The sequence below is a fragment of the Sinocyclocheilus rhinocerous genome, unplaced genomic scaffold, assembly GCF_001515625.1.
Source record: "Sinocyclocheilus rhinocerous isolate Xijiao unplaced genomic scaffold, SAMN03320098_v1.1 scaffold869, whole genome shotgun sequence".
Lineage (NCBI taxonomy): Eukaryota > Metazoa > Chordata > Actinopteri > Cypriniformes > Cyprinidae > Sinocyclocheilus > Sinocyclocheilus rhinocerous.
The window spans coordinates 1,275,185-1,295,133 of NW_015653483.1; the positions used below are offsets into that span (position 1 = coordinate 1,275,185).

At 37.2% G+C, this 19,949-nt stretch overlaps 3 protein-coding genes and 1 pseudogene across 4 annotated transcripts in view; 3 read left to right on the forward strand and 1 right to left on the reverse strand.

Annotated features, from left to right (window-relative positions):
* wbp1la (WW domain binding protein 1-like a) overlaps positions 1-4,852 on the forward strand; it is a 10,811-nt gene extending 5,959 nt beyond the window's left edge. For both annotated transcript variants that reach the window (XM_016522703.1, XM_016522704.1), the window contains exons 3-4: positions 1,034-1,195; positions 1,470-4,852. In XM_016522703.1, coding sequence (XP_016378189.1) covers positions 1,034-1,195; positions 1,470-2,209 — 902 coding nt within the window. In that variant the 3' untranslated portion in view covers positions 2,210-4,852. The remainder of the gene's footprint in view (positions 1-1,033; positions 1,196-1,469) is intronic.
* A 1,291-nt stretch (positions 4,853-6,143) lies between these two features.
* LOC107716279 (steroid 17-alpha-hydroxylase/17,20 lyase-like) lies at positions 6,144-9,931 on the reverse strand (annotated as a pseudogene).
* Positions 9,932-10,993: 1,062 nt separating this feature from the next.
* On the forward strand, positions 10,994-12,741 carry LOC107716326 (UPF0693 protein C10orf32 homolog). Its single transcript, XM_016522705.1, has 5 exons — positions 10,994-11,158; positions 11,392-11,454; positions 12,058-12,101; positions 12,417-12,437; positions 12,551-12,741. The coding sequence occupies exons 1-5, from the start codon at positions 11,027-11,029 to the stop codon at positions 12,600-12,602; spliced, it is 312 nt and encodes a 103-aa protein (XP_016378191.1). The 5' UTR covers positions 10,994-11,026; the 3' UTR covers positions 12,603-12,741.
* A 2,942-nt stretch (positions 12,742-15,683) lies between these two features.
* On the forward strand, positions 15,684-18,216 carry LOC107716280 (metal transporter CNNM2-like). The gene is made up of 2 exons (XM_016522655.1): positions 15,684-17,343; positions 18,176-18,216. Exons 1-2 carry the CDS (start codon positions 15,891-15,893, stop codon positions 18,214-18,216), a joined length of 1,494 nt encoding a protein of 497 aa, XP_016378141.1. The 5' UTR covers positions 15,684-15,890.
* Positions 18,217-19,949: the final 1,733 nt, after the last annotated feature.

The following is a 19,949-nucleotide window of genomic DNA, read 5'->3' on the forward strand; positions in this document are numbered from 1 at the left end:
CCCTCGTCTGCCAGGAAAAGTCTCTGCTTTATTTGAGGCAAAGTTTCACACACTTGGATCTCACATGACATTGACCCGCACCACTCTTAACCGTTGGCTGATGAGCGTCACACCCTAATGTCCAGTACATTCTTCTCCTGTGATCTGGTGCCAGATTGTTAGGTTGTTTTGGGAGAAGACATTTCCGTATGGAAGTGTTTTGTAGACTTTTTTTTGTTTTGTTTTGTTTTATTTTGTTTTGTTTTTAAAGAAATTAATACTTTTATTCAGCACGGATACTTAAAAATGATCAAACGCGACAAAGACATTTACATTGCTACAAAATATTTCTATTTCAAATAAATGCTCTTCCTTTGAAAGTTCTATCCTTCAAAGAATCCTGAAAAAGTGCATCACAGTTTCCACAAAAATATTTAACTGTTTTCAACATTGATACCAAGAAATGTTTCTTGAGCAGGCTGCAGCAAATCAGCATATTAGAATGATTTCTGAAGGATCATGTGACACTGAAGACTGGAGTAATGGCTGCTGAAAATTCGGCTATGCCAACACAGGAATGAATTGCACTTGAATTCAAAATATATGAATATAATGAATTGCAAAATATATTAAAATATGGAAGTTATTTTAAATTGTAATACTGTTTCATTATATTGCTGTTTTTACTGTATTTTTTACTTTATGCCTACTGTATTACTGTAATGTGTATATTATAAATGCAGTCTTCATGAGCATAAGAGACTTTTTCCAAAAACATTTTTTAAAAATCATACCAACCCCAAAGTTTTCACAAGTTGTGTACACAGCGTGCAGCCAATCAAGATTTGACTGTGGGTGGAGCTTTAAGACAAGACACAATGATGAAACCATTAGAAACCAAGCAATTAACAAAATGTCTGGTCAGGCAACACTGGTGACAACGACTCCGATTAATATAGAAGAGTTGTGATTTATGGTGTGTTGTGCCTGGTTCAGACATGATGTTCTCTTCACTCATTAACAGTCCTGTGTTATGTGTGTGCTCTTTAATCAGGGTTTTGGTTGGTTCTGACTCTCATCATCATTCTGGGCTGCTGCTGTGTGTGTCACCACCGTCGAGCCAAACACAGACTGCAACAGCAGCAGCGGCAGCATGAGATCAACCTCATCGCTTACAGAGAAGCCCATAATTACACATCTCTACCCTTCTATTTCAGTCAGTACCCACTTCATTCAGTTGTTCTACCTCTAATCAATACAATACAACATGAATTAATCTCCTAAGGTGCAATTTAGTTTTGGCCACAGACATTGTATCAGACAAGTGCAGACACTAATGTGCTGCTGAAGAAATAGGGTGATTGGGAAGATTATGTTAAAGGTTCTATAACCTTTCATATAACTACTAGATCTTTTCATTGCTCCTTAGAAAAAATGTTTGCTTTAGTCATGGTCAGTCAATAAATGCATTTCTTCGTCCTCTTCTCCAGGGTTCCTGCCTGGCTACCTCTTACCCGCATACGAGGAAGTCGAGAACAGACCTCCGACGCCCCCGCCTCCGTACAGTGCCTCTCAGCCAGGCCAGTCCACCAGCACTGACCCCCTGTGCTCTGAACAACCAGATGAGCTCTGCACTCCACTGGAGTCCAGCCCCGTCATCCCGTCTGCATCTGACAACTGTTCCCCGCGACCCTGCGTAGAGCAGTCACATACTCCCACTGCACACCGCCCTGTCAGAAACACCCACAAACCACAGTACCTCAGCCGAGAAGAGGACGGGCAGCCCCAGCAGGTGACGTGCGCTACCTCACACAGCCCGGTCAAACAGGGCAGCTCCGGCGAGGATCTGACTGAACCCGTAGAAGACTGTTCTCCCGAAAGCAAAGAAAAGACTCCGGGACGCCACCGGCGCTTCACAGGTGACTCTGGGATTGAGGTATGCATTTGCAACCAGGGGCCCAGGGACGGAGAGGAAGAGGAGGAGATGAAAGAGCTTGTGGGGCACATGGATGGAGGGGTGCTCGAGCAGCAGGACTTCTGTGATAGCTGCAACCCCCGCAGCAGCAGCCACCCTCCTCGTGGTCCGGGGGATGAGGAACAGGGCCTGGCTGCCTCAGATGTGCCTCTAGAGCAAAGAGAGCATCAGCGACCTCCAGTCTGCCTCCATCTGCACACCATCAACGAACAGGACGGTCCACATCACGCTAATAACACGGACCCCCAGAGTTGAGCACAACTGGTTCCAGCAGAGACTTACTTTAGACTGCTGTCTCCCTTTACTTTCTCAAGATACATCAGTTTGTACTGTCAGCAGTGTCACTTTGGGTGTGTGTGTGTGAGAGTGAGAGAGAGTTTTAAAAGGGCGTTAATGTGTGAGTCCTTACGGTTTTTATGGATTAATAGGGTAATCTAGTAAAGACGTTAATAGGTCTGTTGTCTCACAGGGAGGTCATGATCAAAGCCACGGGAAATTTTCCTCAGTTTATAGCCTTATCAAGCTCTGAGTGACATGCCTGTAGGCTTTTTGTTGGTTTTTGAGGGCTGATTGCCTCCACCTGAGATGAAGATGGCACTCAAGGTCGGGGGATACTGATTTGTGCTGGCTTTTGTTCCTGAATTCTTACCTTTAATAACATGTTAAAATACTTAAAGGGACAGTTCACCCAAAAATGAAAGATCTGTCATTATTTAGTCACTCTCATGGCATTCCAAACGCACAAGACTTTGGTTTATCTTTAAAACACAAAGATATTTTTAATAAAACCCGAGAGATCCATTTAAAAAAGTCTATTCCACTAAAAGTTGATGCTTCAAAAAGTTCAAGATTGTAAAATAAATCCATATGCATATACAGTACATAGAGCACATCAAATATGGTAAATAAAAGATGAAACAAACGTGATGCACGAGAACCAGTGACGTTTCTTCTTACACATCAAGCAAGTACAGTTGAACTTCTGTTTCTATGGGTTCCTTGATCAGTGTTTATATGTGAATAAAAGCTTAAATAAATTTCAAAGGAAGTACAGAAATTATGCAGGTTTGATTAAAAGTATCTTTATTTTTGTTTAAAAGAAAATCAAAAGTCTTGTACATTTGAAACGATATGAAGATGAGTAATTTTTTGGTGAATTATCGATTATATATTGTGCACAAAAAAAAGGAAAAGTTGGCCACAGAGCAGTCTGTTAATACTTCAGAGCTTTAATATTCAGTTGTTGTTTCTTGTTTTTATTTCTTGTCTTTTTTTTCCAAAAATGTTTCATCTGGAGTAGCTGCATGATGCTATTCAGAAAAGTGAAGGAAAGTAATTATCTCAAATATATATTTTTTGTATCAATAAGTGACCATGCTCCCTACCTAACAGGGTATGGTTGCCGTTTGGTTTGTCTCATCATTGTATAACATGGTCTCGGGCTTTATCCAATTTTTTGCATGATTATTTGCATAAACTGAATAGATCCACATGCTATATAGTAGTACATTTTGAAGTTCATTGTGCAAAGACTCTTTAAATGAAGGCTGAAAATACCTTTGTATAGACTGAACCCAGCTTGTACATTTACTCTAGGTGCCTTTGTTGATTTGAGTAGTTTTCATATGCCTTAAAGAGAAGAGTGTGTGTTGTAGAATTTCTGCATTAAAATAATTAAGGGCCAGTATGAGTGAAGATTTTGGTCAGTGGTAACGTCTTGTTTGAAAGGATCACTTAATAAGCCTTCCATCGAAACATATCATTTAAATATGGAATTTCATTATTCTCCCATAGTGCTTTTAAGTTGTTTTTGTATCTTAACACTGTAATGGAACTCTTGCACCACTAACAGTAACTTATGTATAGGCCTTATTACGCTTTTAATTTGCATTTTATTGTAGCAGATCAGGTAAGGTTACTGTCATGTTAGTGTAGCACTTACGTCGGGTTCATGGTGAGATTGAGATTTGTTTTTCTGTGGCGGTGAGACTGTCCAAAGCTGCTCCACTGCATTCCCTACACTGTGTGTGTGTGTGTGTGTGTGTGAGTGAGTGAGTGAGTGAGTGAGTGTGTTTGTGTCATTGTAGGTTCCTTTAAGTGGATCGTTCTTCAGCCCACTGTGTTTGTTTGACCTTTGGTTTGGATTAGCAGTTAGCTGTTCTATAATAGTCTTAGCTTGGGCACAGATGGCTTTTCAGCCCTGTTGATCTTCAGATCAGAGTGTTTCTGTGTAAATGGTGGCTAATTTTCTTTCAAATGTGATGTGGCTGGTAATTTAGGTTCCTAGTGTGTTGGCTGGAAAAACCGGTTTGGGAGGCAGATTTTAACATTGACGTAGTGCCTTCAGAAATATTTATGTAGCAGTATTGTTTGGCTAAACCTAATATTGAGCATTTGAAATGATTTGGACCAGTTATAGCATCATAACATTTGACCGATTAAGTGAAAGCATGAAGCTACGAAAACAGTAAAGAGAACAAGTCATCTATCGCAGTAATGGTGCTCATGTCGCTCTAGTCAACATTGTTTTCTATCGTCCTTTGATGTTTGAGACCAAAGGTATTGATTAAAAGTGGAAATTTGAGTCACTATGTTGGGTAGCTCACTGTGAATGAGATGTTCATTCATTTTGTCTGAAAAAGTTGTCATTGCACTGTTTTGACACTGAGCAGTGAGTGTGTTTGTGTGTTTGAAGGCGACGAAGGCTTTGCAAGCCAATTGCTTTTTTTTTTCTCTTAAGCTTTAATTCCAGCCTGGTACTACGTTTTAGTTTTGTATCCATAGTCACTTTCTTTTTATATATAAAACTGTATTTTTCGCATTTTATAAGAAGACTCAACCAAATTAATGAGTATCAAAGAATGTTCCGTATGAATAAAAAAAAGCTGTTAAAACCAATGGATTTCTGTGAGTGATTCAATTACGCATCCAAAATGACAGTGCCTGCCTTCTTCAGGAACCTTTGTTCTGAATGTATTTTTTTCTTATTCATTTTTTTCCCCATAGGGATTTTTAAAAAGTTCTTGTTAAAGACTAGATGAATCACAGCATCACAAACTTTGATTTGAAGCAAAAGAAAAAAAAAAGAAAGAAAATTGGACAAAAAGATAAATGTACAAGACTGTGTACTTAACAGCTTTATTGAGGGAAAGAATAGCTTGGCATTACTAAAAAATGGTGGGAAAATAACATGATTTAAAGATATTGATTGTGTATAGAAGACATTACATTTATTGTAAAGTATACATATAAATATGCATTTATATTTTAAGTATTTGAGAAGTCATTTGTAGTGCTTCATGGGAGTGGGTGGGTGCTAAAGTGTTCTTTTTTTTTTTGCTTGCTTTGATTCTCTGATTGGTGGAGATTTCTTTGCAGAATTCTGGGTAACAGGCCCGGTACTAGGCTCGCTGGACTGGGGGGGCAATCAGAAATTGTGGTAGGGCAGCACTTTCTAGGGTAATATATTCATAGTTTACTTTTATTTACTCAATTTTCAGTCTTGCATTTTGTGTCTGTGTGAGTGCAGAAATGTTAAATATGTGTTTATGCTGCGTTCAAGTCCTCCTGGGACGTTCGTACTTTTACGAGTTGACAAGTCGTAATTACGAGTCAGGTGCGTTCAAGTCAGTTTAGTCGGCACAAGATGGCGGTGTACCTTCTTTTAATAAATTACAAGAAAATACAACAGGGTCTGTTAACTCTGCTTATAGAAAATGAAGAGCAAAGAATTCGCATCAGGTGTGTTTTGCGTTTTTAATATTTTTTTTTAGACTAGGATCCCAGTATAACTGATTTTCAGCATCAACAAATGCTAAAATACAGAGATTAAAAAAAGCTGTTAGCTAAATGCAACATGCAACAAGGCAAATCAAAAGATTTTTCACCTATAGGTGCAAAAATTATAGCATTTTGTACTTGGACCCGGCCCTGCTGGGTAATGTACTTTTTCATCTGGAATTCCATGATTAAACAATTAGTTGAAATAATGCAGACTGATGACTTCAACAAAGGCATATACCATCGATTAACAATTCATTTAAAAGTCAATTTCCCATGGAGAAAATAAGAGATTTTTATCTCCAGAACCTGATTGTTGCACTCTATTCAGTTAATGTTGATCATGGAGTTACACTGTCTCAAGATATTCATTTTATTCATGTTTGATTTGTGATATTTGATAGCAGGCTTCATAAAAACAAATTCTCTCACAAACGTCTCGAGAGTACAAAAGACACACACAATACATTTACTCAGCATTGCTGCATTAGTGGGATTTTTTCCCAGTCTGCTCTTAGTTTGGCAATGACTTTAAAATTTCTTGTGTTGAAGAACCACACCAAACTTGCCCTGGAGATCAGGCAGAGGCTGACCAGCGGGCATCTCTAGCGTGAACCTTTGCAAAATCCATGACAAGAAGAGGAAGAGTTTCATCTTTGCCAGGGCCTCGCCGAGACAAACTCGCACCCCTGCGCCAAATGGCAGATAGCTGGCCGATGGGCAGCACAAACCATCACCCTCCTCATTCAGAAAGCGTCCTATCGGATTAGAGGATTCAGTGTATTTGGTAATGTTCACAGATTCAGATGAACTTTTGTTATCACTACAGATCCTCACCTGGGTCAAACAGCTCAGGATTCTTCCATTCCTTCTCATCGTGATGTTAAGACCACAGGATAATAATGACTCGGGTTCCTTTCTGCACAGTGTATTCTCCCACGCTGTCAAAGAGAGCAGAGAAGACATCACGACTGGGCAGTATTTTATATGAACTATTGAAATTTTGGCAACCCTCAAATTTGGAAGTTTTAAACCCTAATTTCTGTGCTTTTTTTCAAGCAATGAGCATTAAAGATCAAAATTAAATAGCAAATAATTAAGATATTATTTGCTATTTATTAAGATAAGGTCGGTAAGATATTTTAACATTTTTTAAAGAAGACTCTTTAAAGAAGTGCTCATGAAGGCTGCATTTATTTGATCAAAAATACAGTACACAATAATATTGTGAAATATTACAATTGATTAAAAAAAACTTCTATTTGAATACATCTTAAAATGTCATTTATTCCTATGATGCAAAGTTGAGTTTTCAGCATCATTACTCTAGTCTTCAGAGTCACATGATCCTTCAGAAATCATTCTAATATGCTGATTTGCTGCTCACAAAACATTTCTTGTTATTGATGTCGTTTTGTACCATTATGTCTTTTCTTTCACTTTTGAACAATTGAATGCATCCTTGCTAAATAAAATAAATATATATTCGTTTGTTTTTTTTGTTTTTTTTAAATCTTACCTGGTGTCTTTGAGCACCACATGAGGGATGAGAAGTGGGGAGACGGGTCGGATCCTCAGAACCTCTCTTATAGTGGCCTCTAGATAGGGCAAATTCCCTCTGTTACTGAGCTGAGGGTGTCTGTCTTTTCCAATCTTATTGTCCAGCTCCTGCTGAATCTTTCTCTGCACCTAATGTCAAATGCAAAGAATATCTACTAAGTTTCATTACAAGAAAACTGTGACTGATTCAGTAAAGCCAGTCGTGAGCAGCTTTATTTACCGGTGGGTTATGGACAAGGTAAGCTCAGGGTGCGAACTACGGGGGAGCTAGGGGGAGCTCGGCTCCCCTTAATAAGACATGGGCTCCCCTGAAAATGGGATTTGTGAAATTTTGGGGGGTCTCAAAAAATATTGACAATGTGTTATTTTGACGTGCAATTTCAGTTTTGTGTAATGTGATCATCGTGGATTATTATGTGTAAAATTGCAAAAATATCATTCATCCATGCATGACGGCGATTTAAACCTAATTAACTTCAATAAAGATAACTATACATGCTATTCTTGTCATGAGCATCAAGGTGTGGGGCCGCTGTGGTGCAAATTCCACTCATGTTTAGTACATATGTTAACTCAAAGATTCGTAGAAAAAAAATAAACGCTGGCAGTGTAGTTTTACCGAGCAAACAGCAGAAACGGCGAGAAAGACCGTGGCAGCTGCCACGAACTCTGGCAGCTGCCGTGGCATCTGGGGATGCCACCGGAAGTGGCGCTGCGACCTGCCGCTGCCAGAGAGAGCGCCAGTCCCTGCTGCTCTGAGCTGCCTTTGGCCCTCAGAAGTGCATCCAAGAGGTCCCGCTGGACGTTATCACTGTAATCCACCTGTAGAGGGAGACAAATCCCAGGTTATTGAATAAGAAATCATATTTTTTCTAAAATGCACTTTGGAATATGCAATGACAGCTGCTGTTTGTTGAGTCTGCACTAAAATTCATATATATGTTGACATATCCTGGTTTGAAATGTTACACTCCTTCTAAAACTGTTTTACAATTATTATTCACACAGCTTTTATGGACTCATGTTGATTACAACCAGGGAATATTCCGAATTTTCATTTGTATTTTTGTAATAGTGAATATGCACATTTACCTTGTGTTCCTCGTATTTCTTTTGAAGCAGTTTGTCTCTGATTGAAACACACTGTCTTAAGATTTTGAGGTCTTTATTTGGGAATGTCTTGGAGGGAAAAATACATATGTATTAGAATTCAAAGCATAAGACAAAAATGATTTTAAGAGAGCTTAGGTAACTAACCAGTTGCAACTACTAGGAAAGCTGAATTACGGTTTAGAAGTTTGGGGTCAGTAAGATTTTAAAGAAATCAATACATTTATTCTGCATGCATAAATTGATCAAAAGTGACAGTAAAGACATGTATAATGTTACAAAACGTTTCTATTTCAAATAAATGCCATTCTTTTGAACTTTCCATTCATCAAAGCATCCAGAAAAAAAAAATGTATCACAGTTTCCCCAAAATTATTAAGCAGCGCAACTGTTTTCAACACTGATGATAATAAAAAGCGGTTCTTGAGCAACAAATCAGCATATTAGAATGCTTTCTGAGGGATCATGTGACACTGAAGACTGGAGTAAAAAAAATACTACTGAAAATTCAGCTTCATCACAGGAATAAATTACATTTTAAAATATATTAAAATAGAAAATAGTCATTTTTAATGGTAAAATTACTATTTTTACTGTACTTTTGATTGAATAAATGCAACCCTGGTGAGATTTCTTTCCAAAACAATTAAGAATCTTACAGAGTAAGACACATTATTATCACGTATTAAAGTTTACCTGAAGCCATGGGAAAATATCCACCAAGCTGTCTTTTGCGACTGTGTCCACAATTCCCTGGCTGTACCAGAGCATGGACTCAAACTCAGCATCTCCACGCTTGTATGAGGGAATGAAACACAAGGCACACACCACGTTTGTGACAGCACACGTCAGCTCCGCTGCCAGATTCACAGCACTGTTCTGGGTCAGTCAACATGTCACACATAGAGCTCGCCTCCCTGCAGACTGTAGGCGAAAAGTAAGAATTAGGAAGCATTTTTTTAAGGAAGCATTTTACAATCTGCATTGCTTTATATATATATGTATATCATGTTGGCTGCATTGATACTCACTTATCTTCTCAATAGAAACTGAACCTTCACCAAACATGCAAAGAGCTCCATGCACCATTTTCCGATGGAACTGTAGTCAGCAAACGCTATATCTTTCCCATCTCGAGTTAACAAGTCTGTTGTAACCTTAAAGACAAACATAAAGTAAACATTAAAAAAAAATACATATTTTAGTGAAATTCAGCTGATGATGAAAGTGAAGCAGTTTAATTACAGTTCGTGGCCTCCCTGCAAATATTTTTCCTTTTTTGAACAGGACCTCTTTTGCATGATGGTGGTTGTTCACAATAAGGACTTTGTGGGAGCCCATCATGAGGGAATAAAGATCTCCGTATTTCTTCTGCAGCTGCTGAAAGAAGCAAGGACAGTCTTGAAAGATGTGTGGAGAGCGGTCAGTAACAAGGCTGAGGAGACTCCCGATGATGGGCAGTGAGGGGAGGCTTGGAAGAGATCTGTCGCCTGGCACAAATCCATTCATCTTCCTTTTGAGATACATCAAATATCTGTTTTCAACAAAACTGCTGATTGGTTCCCCACATTCAAAGATGCATAAAAGTGCATGTGAGCACAGCCAAACTTTTATTTTCTTATTTTTATTTTTTGGACATTTTCCTGCAATTTAACCTTTCTTTTCAACTTTTAGCTTAACTTTGTGATTTATATTTCTTTTGGAGCTTGCAGAAACAATCACTATGGCATGCTGTAATGCTGTAATAAATGCCACTTTCCACAAACATACAAAATTAGGCTTGAAAGTCTTAAAAACAAAATAGCCTTTTTTGATAAATGGTCAGATAAAGGAGGTGTCTAATCTTTGGAAAATGATGATCATTAATAAAGTTCGAAATAAACCTTATATAGACTTGTCTTCAAGACAAGTTTAGAGTCTTTTAAATTTTCTATAGGATTTTCTTTCTTTCTTTTTTTTTTGCACACATTAAAACCGTTTTGTGAGGTTTTTGCAATTTTCTAGAATAATTACATAAAACGTTAAATGATAATATTAAATAAATTACATAGAAAAAAATTTATAAAATTAAAAATAAATAAAAGTACTACAAATGGTGGTTTAGTCACTAATAGTAGGCTATTTTAAATATAGCTTACAGACAAATAATCTTTTTTCTTACAATAACAGGATTTAAATCGGCTGTAAAAATAGCTACTTTTGATGTTATCTATTAATGTTATGTTAAATAATTGTTTATATTTAATAGATTTCATAAAGCAAGGCAAGGCAAGGCAAGTGTATTTATAGCATATTTCATACACAATGGTAATTCAAAGTGCTTTACATAAAAAGGAATTAAAATACGCATAAAAAGAATCACAATAAAAGCAAAGAATAAACAAATGAAAATGATTTAAAATAGTTAAGAATAAAAAACGAGGATACATAAAATACAGTGCAATCAAATAACAAAAATGGAATGAATATGAAATGTGCTTGGCTGAATGTGAAGTGCTTTGTTATTAAATGTTTTTTTTTTTTCTAGTAACTAAACATCTTATGCCTACTTGCATCCTTTCGTCCGTGTTATTCGCGTTTATATTGGAAATTGTCCCTCGCCTGGTGCCGTAGTAAACAGTGATGGCTTCCTCCGAGACGCAGCCTCGCTTCGGTCAATCTGTTAAAGGATTATTGTCTGATAAAGTCACTTCCTGCAGTGGAGATGTGATCGCTCTAACCCGTCAGGTGTTGAAAGGATCCAGGAGCCACGAAGTAAATATACGAAACGTTATATGGTTTGATTAAGGCGAGATATTTGCTCGACTATCTGTTTCTTCCTTACAGTAATACACACCGGAGACAAGCCTCAAAACTTAGTATATCTTAGGTATTATAGCCCAAAGATTGGCATCATATGATGTCCAGGCATGCTGTAATGTCCAGTTTTTGACGCCGATGAATGCAGTTACCTCATAAAATTAACAGTTGTCCCTTCTACTTTACAGCTACTCAGTCAGGCAGCGAGAAATATGGTAATTCAAGAAGATGCAATTCTGCATTCTGAAGATGTAAGTGATATAAAGTAATATTTCTTGATATTTAAAACCTTAGTTTTATGATTTATGATTATTCTTGATATTTAAAACCTTAGTTTTATGATTTATGATTATTGTGGGGGGCAAATAAAGCAATGCAATACAATATGATTGAGATATGTACAATTAAACAGTCCTCAAAACACTGTTGTATCATATTTTATGCTTAGATTTTAATATGATTTTTTTTTTAAATGGTGTATGGATTATCAAGTAAACTTATTAAATTGCTTCATTCCAGTAAATGTTCATCTTGAAATATTACTAAGTATATTAAAATTATTCTTACATTTACTTTATAAAAATCAATAAAGATTTCACCGCAAAAAGACATGTACCACAACCTGAAGTAGGACACTTTTAGGATTATTCTAAAAGGTGTTTTACTTGCTAAAAAAGTATGAACTATCAATCTGAGGTAGAAGGCATGTAATAGATTGTGTACAACGGAATTTTCAGTTTTTTATCATGTTGATAATTTAGAGGCCTTAGAATTTCATGTATCAAATATGATACAGTAGTATTTCATATTTAGTAAAGCAGATTTAACTTCTCCAAGTATCTTTATTCTTACAGAGTCTACGGAAGATGTCTATTATAACAACCCACTTGCAGTATCAGTAAGTAGACGAGTATACATACATACTGCATTTATCTGCATTAACATCTTGTACAGTACTAGTAAAAGGAAACACTTGTGAATCTCATAACCTTAAATACTTTTTGGACCCAGAGGTTTTTTGTTTCATTTTGTATATTAATAAAAATTGTGCCTTTGTTTGAATTCCTTTACAAAGAAACGTTTTTCATTTGTTTAACCTTTTTGGCACTACATAATTCCCATACTTTAATTTGTGTTATTTCATAGTTTTGACTAAATAAAAGAAAACTGAAATCTGTGAAATCTGATATATTTCTATATCTTTTAAATCCAGGCAAGAGGCCATTCAAAAGAAGTAAGTCATTATATTTAGGTCATTCAAATTATTTAAATAATTGCATTTATTTATATTTTTTGGTGAATTTCTCTAAGCGTTTGGTAACTCTTCATCTGTAATGTCTTTCACAGTGTCGAACATTCCAAATACCTGCAGGACCAGCTCAAACACTTGATGAAATAATGGAGCCCTTCTAATAACATGCTGTGAATATTGCATTCTCTAGTTTTTCATTGATTTTTTTTTTAACAGTAGATCACATCATTTTTTTGAGACCGCATATGATGGCTTATTGCATAGCAGATTGCTATTTAAAAAAAAAAAAAAAAAACAGGCCAACATCCTCCAATTCTTTATGACCTGCTTCTGGATGGTTGTGAAAAACGTGCATAAAACCTTCAAGTCAAGGCTTTTCTGTGGGAGATTGTTTCCAGTATTCATATTTGTCTTTTTGAAATTATACAATGTTAAATGTCAAAACAATATGCTCTGTTTTTGTCTAATCTTTTAAGCCTAAGTTTGTGTAAGAACATTTGCTTTTAGACTTTTAAATCTTGTATAGTGGAAGTTTCCCAATTCACTGTACACCAACTGTACAAATTGTATTTTCTTGTTAATTTATTTATGTCTTGTTTTATGGTGTTATTTTTGTTCCAGATTTACTTGAATATATTTGTATAAAATGCTACACAGAATAATTTCTGCACATTTAACTAATTTATATGTTTTAGTTCTTGGAGCGGCTTTATTAAATGTTTGTGGAAAACTAAAGCAAATGAATATAACGTGTCCTTTGTTGAAAGTCCAACACAGGGATATGTGATAAAGTTTATCAGCAGCTCCTCTGCAACGGCAAGCAGATGGATGTCCTAGACCTAGAGCAAGGCCTTGAGCATAACTAGTCACTTCAACTAAGTTTTGACTCGTGTCTGCAAGACTTGTGCATATATTTTTTGCATTACTGTCAAAATATAACCATGAGCATCAGTGTCTGCTGGTTTCAACATTGCGCGATACATTGGATGGTAACAACCGCATTTATAATATGTTGATATGTACAGAATACGTTATTTAATTTTTAATAAAATAATGAGCAATATACAAGAAAATAAAAAAATGGAAAATTCTGGGAAAAAATATTAGTTATGCAATATTAACAGCTATAATAAATAACAAAGATTAACTTTAAGTGCTTGGTAAATGGTCTTGCACTATGCACATCTGCCCATTCACATGATCATGGAAGACCTTGAATTGGAAAGAATGTGCTGTACTTCCCCAGTCCAACTTATCAGTACCCAAGGTCTATAATAATGAAGTCTTGCAATCTGCCAAGAGTTTGTGTAAAAGCAAGTCTTGAGTTAATCATTACTATTAGGAGGTTTTTCAAAAGGATAATGTCTTACAATGTAATATATACAAAATAGCGTATGTACATTCACATAAATTATGTGGAATGTACATAGCAATAGCTCAAAGCAACATTGAGTGCTTTCTCACACAATGAAAATCCCCCATTTAAGAATATGCCCTTTTAGTTTGTATATCCTTATTATTTAATTTATGATATGAATAGATGCAAAAATAAATAAATAATATGTCCATTGTATAATAAATCAAACTAGAAACATTTACAGAGCTAAGAAAGGTTGTAATGGTCTTGTGCCCTTCAGATCTGCAACATCTTCTTGCACATTTTACATTTTTACATTGCCCTGTTTGTCTATCTAAGTAACCTACAAGTGGTATTGATCTTTAAAAAGGAGCACAGTCAAGTAGTCAATATGTGTTATTGTCAGGGGTTTGGCTCCCTCTACAGGCAAAACGGAGGCAAATACATTTCCACAAAGCATATCAATTGCATGGGAAGATTACAGGTTTACAGGCTTTAGTGACTATTATTATTTAATTTATGATATGAATAGATGCAAAAATAAATAATATGTTCATTGTATAATAAATCAAACTAGAAACATTTACAGAGCTAAGAAAGGTTGTAATGGTCTTGTGCCCTTCAGATCTGCAACATCTTCTTGCACATTTTACATTTTTACATTGCCCTGTTTGTCTATGTCAGTAACCTACAAGCGGTATTGATCTTTAAAAAGGAGCACAGTCAAGTAGTCAATATGTGTTATTGTCAGGGGTTTGGCTCCCTCTACAGGCAAAACAGGCAAATACATTTCCACAAAGCATATAAATTGCATGGGAAGATTACAGGTTTATAGGCTTTAGTGACTACAATGATGCAATCATGCAAGGACTATACATGTCTATATATTTATTGTATATATATACTAATAGAAATATAAACTGTTTGTATTTCTATTGTATATATATACTAATAGAAATACAAACAGTTTTCCATTATTATTCAAAACAAGAAAGAGCAAGAACGATGCACACTAAACTCTCTCTCTCTCTCTCTCTCTCTCTCTCTCTGCATTTTACATTGCTTACAAAGCTTTTACATTTTTTGTTACTGGTTTAGGGTCGAGTTTTGTAATTTTGGAAAGTGTTTGATCTTGAGATTACAAAGACTTTCTGTGCTTTTGTCGTTTTGTGAATAAACTATTATTTTTAAAAATAGGCCTACTTAATTTAAATATAAAATTGTCAAAATAAGAGATTTAGAATGGCTCATTGTGTATATTGCATAGTTCTAAATATAATGTTTTAATAATGTATGGTGTATCGTTTTGTCATGTACAATTTTTAAAGTCTCACCAAAAAGGTGACAAAATAATGGCAATTTAAAATCATCATTTGGTTTGCTATTAATTTGAGTGTTTCTATGAAGGGATTAAGAATAAACTTTCTGGACTCTGTGGAAAGTGTCAAAATGACCGCGTGAATGAAGGCATTACGAACTCGATTATCTGGCACGGACGCACACGCGCTTACAAGCAAATAGAAAGCGAATCGTTTTAGTCTGTGCTGCCATAATATTATTGTACATTTACTCGTGTAGAACTTAGGTTACTAAATCCATCATATTGTTTTTTCTCTGTTTTAAGAATCAACCGAAATGTCAATACGTTAATGCAACGTGTTGGGCAGCAGTTTCAATGGAGACATTCAGTTGGTCCCCGGTGACCACTCCCATCTTTTAGGTACCGCTCATTTTACCCGCTGATTGGTCTTTGGATACACCCACTACCGCGTTTAAGCCCGATAGCACCGCCTCTCCTCCGACATTTCGCGCGATGTCATTGGATACGCCCGGTCTAAATTTGCATACGTGGCCGGATTGGTCAAGATGAACGTCCGTCATTAGGCATCTGTACTCGCAGCAGTTCACATAGAGCGTGCTGGTGTGTCATCGTGGTGCAGAAAGGCAGTGATACGCGGTGAGTAATGCCTGCCTTGTTGCTTGATGTCAGGATTGCTATAGAGAGAATGAAGGCGGACGAGGATTCCCTCTGACTGTAGCATCCTACATTCATTGACTAAAGTCTGCCCATTGTCAACATGGCAGAGCAATGGACCGCAGTGCCCACTTCTAATATGGCGGCGCTGAACCGGGCTAGATCATTGACTGTTATATTCTTAATTGTCAGCAGTTGTCTGATCAGTAGCATTGATGGTAAAGACGCGCCAGAAGAGACTGTCATCATTGGCCTCCGGCTCGAGGACACCGACGAGGTGTCGTTTATGGACAGAGGCTTTTTGCGCGTCAGCGAGCGCTCTCGTGTCAGGTTAAGGGTCTATGGGCAAAACATCAACAACGAGACGTGGTCCAAACTCGCCTTTACGGAACACAGCATCGGCAGCGCACCTGCGGAGAGCCAGAGCCCCGGAGACGCACCTGCCTCGCATCCCTGCGGCATCCGATCCTCCGATATCATCATCCTTCCTAACGTGGAGGTAAACAGAAAGACATCTGGGATTGTTGAAATAGAGGTGAAACCTCTGCGAAAAACTGAGAAGAGCAAAGTGTATTACCTGTGCATTGCCACCGCCACACCTGGCACGCAGGACGCGTGGTCCGAGAGCACCTGGATCTATCACGAGGGGCATGACACTAAAGTGATCGTGGTGGAGGAGAAGAAGTTCCTGCTGCCTTTCTGGCTGCAGGTGATTTTTATTGCCATGTTGTTGTGTTTGTCCGGCATGTTCAGCGGGCTGAATCTGGGACTGATGGCGCTGGATCCAATGGAGCTCCGGATTGTCCAAAACTGCGGGACTGAGAAGGAGAAGAATTACGCGAAGAGGATCGAGCCAGTCCGAAGCCAAGGAAACTACCTTCTGTGCTCTTTGCTCCTGGGAAATGTCTTGGTCAATACCACTTTGACTATCCTGCTCGATGACATCGCAGGATCAGGGCTGATCGCTGTAGTGGTGTCCACTATAGGGATCGTGATTTTTGGGGAAATCGTGCCACAAGCAATCTGCTCCAGGCATGGGCTCGCCGTGGGCGCAAACACTATACTCCTGACTAAATTCTTTATGATCCTCACTTTCCCTGCATCATATCCCGTCAGTAAACTCCTGGACCACGTGCTGGGGCAGGAGATCGGCACGGTGTACAACAGAGAGAAGCTTCTGGAGATGCTCAGGGTGACAGATCCGTATAATGACCTGGTCAAAGAGGAGCTCAACATCATCCAGGGCGCTCTGGAGCTCAGGACTAAAACTGTGGAGGATGTCATGACGCCTTTGCGAGACTGCTTCATGATCGCCGCTGATGCCATCCTGGACTTCAACACCATGTCTGAGATCATGGAGAGCGGCTACACGCGAATACCTGTGTGTGAGGGCGAGAGATGTCATATTGTGGACTTGCTGTTTGTCAAGGACTTGGCCTTTGTGGATCCAGATGACTGCACGCCGTTGAAAACCATCACCAAGTTCTACAGCCACCCTCTGCATTTTGTCTTCAATGATACAAAGCTGGATGCCATGCTCGAGGAGTTTAAAAAAGGTCAGTTGTGATGTATACAGTGCATTGTTTTTTAAAGCTACACCTTGAGGAATTTAGCTATATGATAATACAATGATGCTTGAGGACTTTACAAAAGATAAAGTTATATACAGTTGCGTTGTTTAATTGTTGAAGAATTCACCTGTATAAGAGGTGGGGAGTATAAAAGTGGTAAAGTTATAGATAATGTTCTTGCTTTTTGAATAATATAGTTATTATAATAAAATCATATCTTCATTATGTGTAAATATTCGTTTCAACAGCATTTTCAAACTTTCAGTAATCACTGAACCAAAGTTAGAAAGTTACAGTCGCTTGCAAACAGAAGTCACATTCTCCTGACGAGGTAACCATAGCAACAGTACGCCGCTCCAACTGGCTGCACGTCGAATAAAACATCGAAAAATTATCCCAGCGTTACTATTTATCGCTTTGTTACCACTGGTATTTGTTCTTTATTTACATGTAATCACTATATTAAATAGTGAACGTACACTAAATTTGTAAGTAAAGCATTTCAAAATAATTTTCGTATTATTTATAAATGACAAATTTCTAACTGCTTCACTAATTATCTGTTTAAACTAATTATCTGTTTAGCATGTTATACTGTGGTAATGTTAGTTAATATTTAGCTAATGAAAGTTTTTATAAATCCTTGCAGAGAAAATTTTCCCCCAGGGCTTTGGGGGGTGGCTTGTGTCAGTAAAGATTTTAAGCATTGCTCTAAAGTAACATACAAAACAGACTCCATTAATATTCTATTAATATTATTATTGGATGTAATGTAAAATGTTGTAATGGTACCTGTTGATGATCTGTTCTCTCTGAGGTGTGGGGTTCAATGAAGACAATTCAAGAAGAGTGAATTAAACTTCACCATCAGTGATGCAGACGGTCTCTGGCTCAGATATAACATTGATCTCTGGAGCAGAGTTCAGGAAAAGGCCATATCCACTGCTAACTTAGACTTACATATAACCCAAGTTTTTATTTTACAACAAGAGCAACAAAGCTGTGTTTTATGATTGCTGTTTAGGGAATCATTCCTTTCAACAGGCACTAAATAATCATTCTGGCTTGTAATTTTCACTCGGTGCCCTGAGCAATCAGAACATGATGTCTGAACCAGTGAGTTATTTTATGACAGAAATACCAAACAACAATATGAGTGGGTTAAGTTATGCCATTTCGTTCTGTAAGAATGCAGCTGTAACATATGTATTTAAATGGGTAAATTATATAGTTTGTTAAAGTGTGTCTTAATCAGTTTAGTAGTCAGTTGTTTCAAAGTAGAAGCCAGTTTGGGTTGAAGTATTCCGTTTGTAAAATAATTTACAAACACGCTGTCACCCAGTTGCGGATGCAGACTATAGTAGGACCATGGCCCAACATTCCACAAATTGTGGCTGAACAGGAAATGGACTTAACCAGATTTGGGCAACAATTGAGGTATGTGTAGTACAGTGTCGAGCTTGAGTCCATCAACAAAGCCTGTATTAGAAGCCCCCACATCTCCTGTGTAAAGGACTCCATATCACCCACATAAGCCTTTCTCTCCCTGTCTTTGTTGTGACTCGGCATAGCTTTCAAACTGTGTTTACTCAACACAAAAGTAGTGATATGCTGTTATGGTGAAAGCATGTTGTCACCTGATGTGTCAAAGGGCAAGTGACCATTAAGCTGCTGGTCTCCGATGGGTCTATATCTATATTATCTATAACCTTATTCAAGGTTCCTCTTGGATATTATGCATCTGGACTGTTTGTTAAACTATTTTATTCTCCAGGTTATTTATTTCTGGCTGTTGTAACATTTTGTACTCCGCTGTTTATTTTTATGTTTATTTTATTATCTTTATTGCTCGATTTCAGGTTGTTGTTTGTTATGAAAGCAACTTTGATAGTGCTTTTTACTCTTGGCTTTTCTAGTTTTATAAAACGACTCTTCACAGGAATGAGAGGTATTTGCATTCAAAATGTTGTGGGGTTGTAATGCTTAATCCTGTAAGCAGGGTCAGGAATTCACAGGGTTAATTGATGTTTATGTTGACAAAACAAAGCGCATTTGGCAGACTTAAACATAAATCATGTCGTAAACAAGATGAAGCCACTTGTTTCCAGTAAAAACTCTTTTAAGAATTATGCGTTGTTGTTACAGCTGAGCAATAAACTGATACGGGAAAAAGGAGGGAAAGGTCTAGATCTAAATTATACCTATATTTATACATTTGTTATATATTATATATTACGAATATTATTTTATAAAGTATATTACATTATGAATAATATACACTGCTGTTCAAAAGTTAGAGGTTACTAAGATTTCTTTTCTTTTTTAAAAATAAATAAATTACTACTGTTATTCAGCAAGGATGCATTAAATTGATCAAAATTGACTGTGAAGTAGGCTGTCAAATAAATTCTGTTCTTTTGAACTTTCTATTCATCAAAGAATCCCAAAAAAGAAAAAAATACATGGAAAAAAAAAAATTGGCTGAACTTTGTTGGCTGAGCTCAAACAGTAGAGCATGGCGATAGCAATGCCAACACTGTAAAAAGTAATGAGTTGAACTTACTTGGAAAACCTGTGGAAACTGATTGCCT

Bases quoted from the DNA above. Each gene is read 5' to 3' on its own strand.
- LOC107716280 (XM_016522655.1), top strand. From the start codon at position 15,891: ATGGCAGAGCAATGGACCGCAGTGCCCACTTCTAATATGGCGGCGCTG. The intron at 17,344-18,175 runs GTCAGTTGTGAT...GTTCTCTCTGAG, and splicing joins GCTCGAGGAGTTTAAAAAAG to GTGTGGGGTTCAATGAAGAC.
- LOC107716326 (XM_016522705.1), top strand. From the start codon at position 11,027: ATGGCTTCCTCCGAGACGCAGCCTCGCTTCGGTCAATCTGTTAAAGGA. The intron at 11,159-11,391 runs GTAAATATACGA...TCTACTTTACAG, and splicing joins AAGGATCCAGGAGCCACGAA to CTACTCAGTCAGGCAGCGAG. The intron at 11,455-12,057 runs GTAAGTGATATA...TTATTCTTACAG, and splicing joins CAATTCTGCATTCTGAAGAT to AGTCTACGGAAGATGTCTAT.